We start from the raw sequence: 13,184 nt of genomic DNA on the forward strand, positions 1-13,184 counted from the left end.
CTTGTTCTTTGTAATATTATAATGCAATATGAAATGAGTTGTGTACTAAATTTAGTTGTTTGTTCAGACTCGGAAGACAAATATAATATAATAAGTTCTATTTTGAACATCTACACACACACACACACACACACATATATATTTATAATATATAATTTAACGTTTGTCCTTGTCATATGTACTGAAAATGACTGGTTTAAAAAATAAAAGATCTGTATCAAAATATAAAAAACACTTTTAAAATAAATAGAAACATATACTTATATATATTTGTTTGAAAAATAATGCAAAATTAAATAAAATCTGACGTTTATAGTAATAATCAGTATCGTTTAACACAAAATAAAGAGTAATGTTAATATTGATAATAAATTGACAATATTAACAATAATAAGGCTTATGCCTATCATACTAATATTATAATGCGTTTAAATGTAATGGAAGTTATACAGGTGAAAATGGAAAACAGTCCACCACAGAACGCGTTACACATAATAAATTATACATATAATTACAAGACGATGTTATTGTCTAGATGTCTAATCATCATTATATTATTGTAACGCGAGTTTGGGCGCTGTCGACGGACAAAACATATTGTCACGGATTCTCGAGGAAGCTCACAACATAATATGTTACTGTTATCAATACATGAAAAAAAAGTAATAAAAAAATAATAATATTATTGTACGATAATATGATATATTATAATTATAATGTATGTATAGTGTGATTGGAGAGCTGATGTGTCGTATATAACGGATCATCAGTTGAACTTTTCGGTTTTCATGAAGTTCTGGGTCTTGTCGATAATAGCGTCCTTGGCGTCCTTGGCCTTATCGGCGACGTTTTTGACATGCTCTTCCGACGATTCCGGAATCCTGGGCACGTCCTCTTCAGAGTTGCCGTTCTTGTACGAGTCGTACGTGTGCTTGATTTTGTCGATGGCGCCGTTCACGAACTTCTTGGTGCCGGCAACCGCCTCCTTGCGTTTGTCGTCCAGTTTGTCGAGCGCTTCCGACGCTCCTTCTTTGACGCTGCTCACGAATCCCTTGACCTTGTCCTTGAACGTGCTAGGCGTAGGTGTGGTCTCCGCAAATGTGTCCTTTTCGACGTGCCCGATCGTCTGCTGGTGCAAGTCCTCGTTTTGCTGATGCTGGTGACTGTTATCGGACGCGGCCAACTACACAAAACAATACAAAACAACCTCATAGATACACTTGTGATTAAATTATATTATACTTATACATATATGACACTGGTATGACGGACGCGATGCACGTCGTATACATTATAGATAATCATTATTATTAGGATAATATACTTTGCATTGTTTCCCGAAGCCAGGGACGCTTGTTTTGTAACATATATAATTTCATGTATTTTTCAATTAGAATAAGAAGTTTTTATTTTGCATATTTTGTTGACGATTTAAACTTTTGTAGAGCATTTTAGAATTTTTAAAATATTGAATACGAAAATTCGGGCTCTTAAAATTTTTTTTTAAATTTTTACTTTCTACTTGCAGAAGTATTTAACTTTATAGTTTATAGGGTTAGTACTTATAAGGTTTTTAGTGTTTCTACCTAATCGAATATTATTATTTTTATTATTTGATTGTAATTTTTTGAACAAACCCGTACAACGTAAAAGTCAATAACACCAGTGGAGAAATAAAAATAGTAAAAAAAAAATTAACATTTCATTTTTATAATATATATTTTTAAAGATTGTTAATAGTGGTAAAATGTTTGTATGTAAAATGTATTGAGATTTTATAATTTATTATTCATACACATGCATAAAGATAAACGTTTTAGTATGAAGTATTACAACATATATAAATATTAGATAAGTATATTACGCGCAGAGAAAATAAACACTAAGAAAATAGAGTTAATCGATGTGGTAACTGCAAGACGCAAGTGCATGAATTTAGAGGAGTATGACGTGCAATATAATTACAGTGAAAGTTTTTGAGTGGTATTATAGCTTGTATAATGTATATTTAGTGGGTTTCGAGTTGAATCTCAAGAGTTATATGAATGTTGTTCGTTTCGTTCAACGCGTATGAAAACTGAAAATCGTCAATGTTCCGCGGTCGTCTCGTCTGCGAGGTTTTATAATAATATTTGACATACGGAGCTTGTATGTTATAGACTATATAGTAAATGCACATAGAGTCTTAAACTTTTTCCCCGGTTCTAATAAAGACTCGTATAATTAAACGCACCTTATAGTTGGTTTCGTTTTACAGCAATATTATTTGCTCGCTTTCGTTATTATAGATTATTTATAATAATATTATGTGTAATATACTAATACAGCGGTTCCTAAACTTTTTTAGTTCACGCCACCCTAAAAATTAAAAAAAAAAATAATTGCGCCTCCCATAAAAAATTAAATTACAAATTTATAGTATTTAAATATACAAACATTTTTATTTTTATGACAATATAAGTTAACAGTGAATATTTACCACGCGGCTCTCGCCTGCCAAAAGCTCGCGCCTCACAGTTTGGGAACCACTGCACTAATGTATGGTAAAATATTATAATATTATTTATATTGATACAGAGAAAATACGAATTCATCTACACACAATTTACGTATTGAGTGGCTCATAGTGTTTTTAATGGTTGATTAAAAGTGATTATTATTATTTATTACATAATATTATCGTTGATATAGCAAAACATATAGAATACTATAGGTAAACATTTTTATGGGATATCAATTTTTTATCTATGGCATTAAATTAGTATTTTGTAATTCGTTTTAAGTATAACGAAAGTATGAGTAAGTTGAGTTAGGAAATAATGTAATTGACATTCACTTACACACTTTACAATAACACATATATATATATATAGGTTAGGTATATACCAAATAATAATAATAATATAATAATATGTGTTTGTGAATTGTATTTGTATATTATAAATTTATTATGAATAGAAACAAATTATATAACATAATACACGCTTATAAAAAAGCACTAAATAATATTAATTAATATTCTAAAACATGAAAATCGCTATCCAACACTTTTTCTCACTTTTGATATAAACTATAATATAATTATTCTTGTTATATGATATTTTTTTTTGTGTACATATTTATAAGCGTAAATCAACAGGGAATAAAGATTGTATTGTTCTTAGTGAGATTTTCGTTCAATTAAATTTAATTATATATTTAAATTTAACTGAGCCTGAAACTGTAAGGAATGTATATTGTTTTTATAGTAATAAGAAAACGTATTTATTTTGCATCGTTGAAATGGTTTGATTTAACTTTCCTGTTTAGTCGCTGTGCAACATTAACTAGAAATTGATTGATTTTTTTTCGCTTGATAAATGACTCATATACGTATTTAAATAATAATTTTATTTTTGATTTTTAAGCACAAAATCTCTTTTCTATATCAGATTAAAATTGAATAAGAATGTTCATATTAAATGCAATTATATATTATGATTCCTTAAATATAGTCTATAACATAGCATTAGTTTTAAAAGAAAGCAGTTTTTCGCAAATGATTAGGTACATTTTAAAATCTGTGAAAGTGTGATTTTATCATCAAAATACACGCATATATCATAATATTGTATTACAATTATGATTATTTGTGGAAATAGTCAATTTAACTTAATAGGTAAGCACTGAGTACATAAAAAATTCATGCCATTCATAATGTGCTATGTTTATATGCGTATAAACATTGTCTCTGTGCAGATACGCGTAAAATCGTCATCCAGATTATAGGTGTTATAGATTACTACCTATGTCCTATATACTATGTTCTTTTGAAAATATTCGAGTTAATTTAAATAATTTAATATCATTAATATATGAACACATCACTCAATCGCATGAACCATATATATTTCATTATTTAAATACGTCGTTGAAATAACATTGGCCGTATTATTGTTATCACAACAATTATACACAGTACACACTCGATCGTTATAGATATAATAAATAATATACTTGTCAGTTATATTTACGAAGACAACAAAAACAATAATGAAAAACATAACCATAAAATTCGACTGGGTATACCAATTTTATTGACAATTTTTGATTTACAGAGAAATTTACTTAAGATAAATTTATTTACATCGATCGTTGAACAACCGTGTATTGAAGTCGGTGCACATGAAATTTAAAAATATAAAATCTCTAACCTATATAATATCGTATACTATAGGTACATATTAATGTTATTGAAAATCGTTTATATTATATTATCCCGGTCGAAATTAATATTATTAGCCGGCTCATTTCGGATGTTTCACCGCGTAATCGTCAAACGCTTTGATGGCTTCCTGTTTGGTCAGATCGTCCGGGTTGGTTGTTTTAGTCGAGCTGAACGTGTTCTTCAATTTGCTTAACGCACCGCTAAAGAAGCTGCTCAGCTGCGACTCGACCTTTTTGGTGTTTTCCGACTCTTTGACCGCGTCCTGCACTTTATTGAACGTTTCTGACGCGGTTTGCTTGAACGAATTCATGAAATCGGTCATCTTGCCCTTAGCCGCCTCCTGTATACTATCCAACCCCTGTTGTTGCGTGTCCGCCGCGCGGCCACACTAAATAATCAAAACAAACCAGACGATTTTTTTTGGTTTTGGTTTTTTTAAAATTCAATGTTCGACAAAAAAAAAAAAAACCATCCTTTCGTTTAAATTCGCGCGTGTAATATAATATTATGGCTTTTGTAAATTTAATATAGTATTTTCTTTTTTAGATATTCTGTTATTGTAGGTATACGAGAGTTAAACCACTGCAGATACTCGCATGCTATAATAATCTTTAAGTTTGATATGTATACAGTTATGTAGACGCATTTATCTATCATTTAACTTACTATATTATCTATATTATATATGTTTATAATTATTACGTAATTATGCGATGCACGATAGGATTTTGCTTTTGCGGACATCGTTGCATTAAGCCGTGGCGGGATTTCAGTCATCGCGATTTTTCGGCGTACATTTATCGTCACGTCTCGAATTTGTCGTTATACTCGATATGTACGCATTTTAATAATCTCACCGGAGTATATATTCATATTGAATTATATTATTTAAATCTACGTATAAAATATTATATGGAATTGTAATATTATGGTGAATATGTTAAACAATAACGATCTCCTCGCCGTGTACACCTATATACCCATATTACATTTCGACACGTCTTATTAAATTCGAGTGTGCCGAATAATCGAAACCGAAAAAGGAACCAATACCTACCGAAGAAACATTTTTGTTTTTTTAATAGTGTTATACAACACGTTAACATCCATTGTTTTGTATGGTATGCCAAAAGTCACATGAAACGACCGCATTTTAGGTATACACTATATGATTATTATTTTATTATTTAATCGTCATACTGATATTGTGATGAATTTATTAGTATAATATTATTGTTGTTATCAATTATTATTTTATTTGGGTACAAGTACACAATAATAGCTATTCGTTCGTCCTACTCACATTATACGGTACCTAAACATAAATGTGTATTACATAACCATTGTGCTCCTGCCTCTCGAACATATTGATTTGCATTAAATTTACGGAATGTAATTATGATAATAATGTTTTGTTTAACACCAGAAACTTAATTGTGTTTTAGTAGTTTGAGTAAATATTTCGTCTCTAAACAATATTTAAGTATTATAACTTCTCACCTTATCTCTCACGGTACATAACAATGAATAGTTTAGTGGAATTAAAATATTGCTTTTGCTGAACCACTAGACTGATATTGGACGATAGTAAATAATAGGTAGTTGGATTTAAAAACGAAAGTTTTTTATTATTGGCGAGGTGGGAATTAATTTCCAAATATTCCTACACGATAGAGAATAACAATAGGTACCGGTAGGGCCATCCCAAAGAGGATCTTGTGGAGTTATCTATTGTCGGTAGACAGCATTGTTTCATTTTAATAATATGGACGCCCACTTAAAAGTTATAGGTACTCAATTTTAATTTTAATTAGATACTATGAGCGCTAATCACCATAATGTATTTATGAAAAATAAATATACAACATAAAAAATAATAACGATATTAGTATACACATAAAATATTATTTTTCTATTATAAATTGATTATTTGTATATGGAACGGCCTGCAGTATGGCACATCGAATTAGGTATCTATGGATAATGTGTACGATGTGTTTCTTGTATTTGTAATTTATAATTTTTCACTGCGAATCTGATTGATTGAAAAATTAATTGTTAACATTTAAAAAGTTCAAATTTGAACTTATGTTGGCCTTCAAAAAATATTATACACCTAATGAAAAAAAACTATTTTTATTTTTATTTTTGGAAAATTAAACCTGCTTGTAAAAGCGCTTACAATTAAAATGGTCAATATTATTTGATATTAGCTATAGGTAATTTTAAAAAATTATTGCGCTTTTCTTTATATTATATTATTAATTATTATATGTGTTTACATCTTAAAGTCTATATGAAATCACAAACAATATACCTTTATAGAACTTATTATGGATTCGATTGTATTGTAATACAGTATGTTTTTCATAACTATGATGTATATAGTCTTATATGTTGGTTGAAATCTAAAAATATATCTATTTTTGGATGGTCAACCTGTGAATTATTAACTAGGTATAAAATATTGTAAGATACCAAAATATGGAACTTATTTTAAGTTTATCAGAGTCTTACTGTATATTTTTTTATGAAAACATTATCAACATGGAGTGAACACGAATACAATTTATTTGTCAATATTGATCAGAGTTAAAAGTGGGTGTTTACGTTTGAACTCATGCAAATTTGAAAATTTGCAATTTTTTTTGTAAAATCAGTTTATACGTACGATGTAGTACAATTAATAAAATTAATTAAAATATTTGTGCAATGCAAGACTACGTAAAAGTTTTTCGAGATTGGAGCAATTCTAATTTGAAGATAAATCGCATACAATTTGTTTAAGATATACTTAAATATACTTAATACGAAAAAAAAACATCAGTACAATTTCAGCGATTACGATGTCGTTGATTTTTGGTTTGTTTTATATGCAGCAAACGAATTAATTCCAACCGATTTACTATGCGCCGTCCCGAGTATTATTATAATATACCGGCTCATCGAAATATTTTGCAAATCTCACCGCATCTGTATATTGTTTATTTCGATGTATAATTCATAAATGAAAAATTTTAACTTTTTTGCAGATGATAAAATTATGAATAGAGATAAATCGCCCGTCGCCCGTCGACTGACATAATATTTAATGTTTTGCTTCGTTGTTGAAATCATTGGACATTATTGCTGTCCGAAACGCTGAATCAAATGTTCGAATACAAATTATGTGTTTATGTATTATTATTTTCGTTTTGCTTGGATACTATTATACATTTGACTGATTTGAGAATTTTTCGTTGAATTATCATTATTCTGATATGGATGGTCAATCTTCCATTAACTCTTATGTCATACGTATATTATATAGGTATCTATAATACGTTTATCCGCGGCTAAAGATGTGAAGATTGTTTTATTATTTGTTATGATTTTTAGTATTTCCGTAATTATTCTCTAAACCGCTCAAACAGATATTTATTTTACACGAGTATTATCTATTTATTTGATTAATTTCAAGTGTAAAATTTAATATGCTTCGAAGTAAGTATATACCTGCATTTTGCGAAAGAATTATTTGGTTTAAAAATTCGTGATTTTCTTACAACTTTTTATTAAACAATTAAAAGTTATTTTATTTATCAAAGAATGCAGTGATTGTATGGCTGTATTAGTATAATACAGAAATAGCGAAAAACACTATAATATGGCTGTTAGTAATAATACATTTTAGACGCGTACAAGTTCTAGTAATTTATGTGTACAAATCATATTATAAATGACGACCATTAAATATTTAACTGTGTCATAAAATGATAATATTTTTATAAATGATGATAAATTTACTTTTGATACCATCACTCTATCACTCATCACTAAGTCCTGTTTGTATACTCACGTTTTTAAATTAAAAATATATAAAACATGCTTTGTACCTACTTTATTTGATGGGCGATGGCCATCAGATTATTATTATAAATTGACCACTTTAGTTGGTACATCATGCATGTCACCATATTTATTTCATGAATATTTTAATAGTTAATAAACAGTATGGTGTTATAAATAAAGTATCTAAACACAATAGAACTGTATTTTTAGAAAATTAAATAAGAATTCGAATTACATAATTAATTTCTAATCAGTTGAGAAATTTAATGTAATATAAAATATAGCGTATGAAGGTATAAAGTGCTATTGTAACTCTAAAAAATTATTTTTATGAAAAAAGATTACGTAAACTATTACAACTATAATAGCTTTTTTGTTGAAGTAAAAATACTTAAACGGCTCGTATATATGTATATATAAGCATAGTGACAAAACTGTACATGCAATTCGATTGCTGTCTATTAACGCGTTAACATTTATATTTGAGGTATCTATATACTCATGTTTAGTATAATTTTTGAATAAGAGAAAAAGTAAAATTAACCGTCATAAATATTTATTATAAAATCATCTCGTTGAAACATTGTTCTATTGTGAAAAATCGAATGGCAAGGTCGAAAAATTTAAATAAATTATTGTTGGATGTATTATAAATTATTTGATGATTGGTAAAAATAATGATTTATTTAATGGTTGAATTTATACAGTAAACTGTCAATATAAACCGTTTCATAATACTACGTTATAATATATTTTACTAATAAAATGTTAACTATAAAATATATTTTGTATTTAATGCTTATAAATTCGTCCAACGAATGAAAATAATAATTGGCCCGATTACGACTATTATTATTATTATTATTCATAAAACCATACAATATATCTGGTAAAATAAAGACATGCGATAATAGTCATAATTAAAATAATGATAATTATTATGGTCGTGCCAATCTAATAAATACGATAAAGTTTATTTCGACTAACTCATAATATAATAGCGCCTATTATAACATCGAATTTATCACGAACTGAATAAAATTATGTGCGTGTATTAAGTTGGGTACAAGTTTTATACTTATAACAATAATAACCAATAAATAATATTTAAATTAGTGTTTATATAAAACTAGATTGTCTATTTTCTTTCAAAAAGTTAATATTTTAATGAATCTAGGTATAAATTGATAGATTTTATAATTTTTGCGGATTATTTCGAAAGCAATGCACACTTCGTTTTATAATATTATTAACACATGCGAGTAGAAATCAAAAAATGGTATTTTTGTATGGTTTGAAGCCGAAGGAATAAGTAGAAATGATTAAAAATACCTTAAAATCAAATAAATCTGATCGATAAAATAATAATAGTAACGAGATCGTCTTCGTGCAATAGTAATGTTTGCACATAACGTTGTGTGACCACGTTGTGATGGCAGCTCGACGTTCGTCTAACATTGTTTTATGTATGTTAAACGAACACAAATAATAAATAATGCCATAAATTGTACAATATTATTATTCAATGAAATTCGAAAAAAAAAATATTGAATATTATGATAAAATGATGTATAGGTAGAATTTAATATTATTGTATACAGATTTTTAAGTTTATTCGCGTATTTGCACAACAAGCCTACATATATAATATATTTATAATATATGTAGTGCATCGCAATAAATATCGTCTTCAACCGTACAAAAAGACCATTGGTAGAATAATATGATATTATGTACGTTTGTGGAACTGTTACAAGACATTATTATATAGGTGCATTAATTATTCGTTCGTCGACAAAACGAAACATTATAATCGTGCACTGCAATAATAATGACAGTTATGGCGCTAATATGGTATAATATTCTATGGTTGGTGTATGCATTTCCATTTTCAATACTCACGTCAAAAACGAGGCACACCAGTGCGGTGACGACGAGGGCTTTGATCGCGAACTTTGCCATTACTTCGATTGTTAAGACGAGAGATGAAAAAATGAAAACTGTCGTTGTGCAGTCTCGAATGTTATTTAAACACACACACGTATGTACGTCTCGGAAGCAGCAGAATACACTACTACGATTAATTGTGAGCCGAGGACGGATATTATGTGGGTTAGCGAGAGGCGCGCGTGCATGCGTGCGCGCGTTAGAGTTTTGTGTGTGTGTGCGCGCGTTAAAACCGGTGTTTGTGTATGTGTGTGTGTGTTAGATTTAGTGTATGTTAGTATATGTGTTTTTCTGAACCCTAACACTAGGATCACGGCGGTCACGCGATTAGATATCGACACTGAAGACTATAACGCGTAAATCGCCCGCCAGCGTCGTTCGGTTAAGTTCGCTCGTTATAAAACCGTTGGCGTCGAAAATAAAAAAAAATCGAAGCACTACAATGAAAAATTGATAACAATAACAACAATAATAAAGAACTCTATTGTGTGCGTGCGCGCGGCGGAAGAGAATGTGTTTTATACAATTTCGTTTGTATAATAATAATAACATAATCTCTATACCTATATTATATTTATATTGTAATATAATGATATTCTGTGTGTGATGTTTTATTTTATTTGATTGGTTAAACCTTGAGCGGTGGCGGCCAGTATAAGCGTAATATTTGTGTGCAAAAAATGGTGTCTGAGCGATATTACCTACGTATACACGTCCGTTTGCTATTCGTACATTACACTAATGTAGTATTATTAATGACTCATCGTGTAATTTATATTAATTTGAATTTACCATTGGAAGGTCTCTCGTTAGCGCTGTGTACAGCTGTATATAATACAATTACACCGCTATTCCCATTTCCATTATTCTTTCGCCTTTTGTGTCGGTCTTCATAGACGTTCCAATCCTAAAACAATGATCGTTTATCATTACACGAAAACAGGCCAACGTATGTAAAGGTGCCAATACGTTTGCGTACAAATTATCTGAGAGGAGCCGAAGGCCTCTGTCGGAATCTCGATGTAATACCAGTTTTATAATCACACACATACTACGCATGTATAGAGGTTACATTAGAAATAAGATATGACTAGATGTTATATGCAATTTAAAATAGTAAAGATGTGCATTTTCTTTTGTCGAAATTAGCTAAAAGAATATCCAATAAAAATATGTGTACTTATTTTTAAAATAATCAATAAAGTTATTAATATCATTCAAACTATCATTAAGTGAAATATCATTTAATTAAAAAATATATAGAAAGACTGAGAAAAGTTACTTTTTATACAACTTAATATAATTTTCAATATTCTTACTATGAATAAATAAAATATAAATCTATAGCAGTTCTATTAACACTGCTGTTAAAGTTTATTAAATTTTTAATTGTCTTCATTTTAAGAAAAAATCATTGGATTACTGCAATCATAATAATAATATACTAGTCGGATATCATTAATAAAAATTATAACAGGACTACGAGAAAAATATTATCAATGCATATAAATCATACATAATATATAATATATTAATGTGAAATTTAATTTTAATTTTTTTTGTTTTTTGAGGGAGCTGAAAATTATTGAATGTGCCACTAAGTAAAACTATGAGCTGTTGGTAACGGACTTTTGTCAGCGTGTTCACCCAAAGGTTTTACGTTTTATTTTGTGTTAAATAAATATAGTTGTTAAAGCTTCAAAAATTAAATTAAATACAAAATAAAATTATAAATCTGTATCTACGGGTTTTTATTTATAGTTGTGTGCACTGTTGCGATATGAGTTCAGATCGTGATACATCGACAAAGTTTTAATTTTTTTCTTTTATCGATTTAATAAATTTCGATATACTATATGCATATGACTAAGTAAGTAAAAATATTAATATTATAATAATACACACACATAGATATATATATACATATATATTTGTGGATATAGATAATGAATTATCTGCTAATAACTGATAACGAATTCGAAAAATTAAGAATGACGAGATGTCCGAATCACACAGCAGCAGTGATGCATTATCTGTTTGATAAAATTTTAATGTACTATCAAGTTTGACGATTATAAGTATTTCGTCACTGGAAAATTATTTATCATATAGTTTGACATAGTTTTTATTTTAACAATCGATTTTACAAGCATCGTATTCTAATTTATTCATGGTTTCGTGCGTTAATGTCTCTCGTTACCATCATAATATCACCTATCTATATATACGATTATAGGTAGTCATATATATTGCACCATTTTACTGGTATATAAACATATAATAATACATCACTAGTAAGCATATTATGTCTTTATAATGTCGTTTAATAATCTATACAATTATGTTTTATGGTTTTTTTCATATTATTTTTTTATGTTTGAACTGTTATTCGATAACTCGTTGGTTTAGTTTTAATACCTTTTCACGTCTAAACGTTAATATAAACCATGGAAATTTGACAAATTATTTTTTTTATATTAACAATAGAAGGTGACATTTCAATCTTATTATAACAACACGAGCTCATTGACTTAAGTTGAACAATTTTTTTTTCGTATTCAACTTTATGGCTGTCATCATTAAAGCGGACATTTTACATTCTCTAAATAATCATATTAAGGAGTGCGAGTGCCTATAATAATGAGGAGAATTTATGTGGTAAGTTGTGTCAAAAAATACTGAAAAATCTTTTGGTTCTTTAAAACAATAGAATAAACTTAAATCGACGTATAAATTAGGTTAGGTATAACCTTTTATATTGCAAATAATTTTAAATAATTACTTAAATTGTCACTATATGAATTTGTTATTTAAATGTGGTTACTTCTTTCTACAGATAAATAAACAAATTTCCCCATAATTTAATATTATTGAGAACATTTTTTATTGCTATATTTATATATGTTATAAACTAATAAGTGTATTATAATATAATGATGTTTTATTTTGAAATTTGTTTTTCGAGGATATTGATTCATCTCTTCGGTCATTCGTTCAATATATCATTATAATCATTTATCAATGCCAACACATACTAAAACATCGTAATTTACTAGTTTGCTGAGCAAATTAGTCCAATTTATCTCCTATATAATGGTTCTTAAATGGTAAACTATAAACCAAATAGGATTTATGGATTGCATAACCCGTTTATTAAGTATAAAATATGACTATAAATGCAATGGTATTAACGCATAAT

General features: G+C 28.4%; 1 protein-coding gene across 1 annotated transcript; it reads right to left on the reverse strand.

Moving 5' to 3' along the window:
- Positions 1–244: 244 nt before the first annotated feature.
- LOC113554400 lies at positions 245–10,195 on the reverse strand. The gene is made up of 2 exons (XM_026958226.1): positions 9,941–10,195; positions 245–1,183 (listed from the first exon to the last, which is right to left on the reverse strand). Exons 1-2 carry the CDS (start codon positions 9,998–10,000, stop codon positions 767–769), a joined length of 477 nt encoding a protein of 158 aa, XP_026814027.1. The 5' UTR covers positions 10,001–10,195; the 3' UTR covers positions 245–766.
- Positions 10,196–13,184: the final 2,989 nt, after the last annotated feature.

Source organism: Rhopalosiphum maidis, chromosome 2 (assembly GCF_003676215.2).
Source record: "Rhopalosiphum maidis isolate BTI-1 chromosome 2, ASM367621v3, whole genome shotgun sequence".
Classification (NCBI taxonomy): domain Eukaryota; kingdom Metazoa; phylum Arthropoda; class Insecta; order Hemiptera; family Aphididae; genus Rhopalosiphum; species Rhopalosiphum maidis.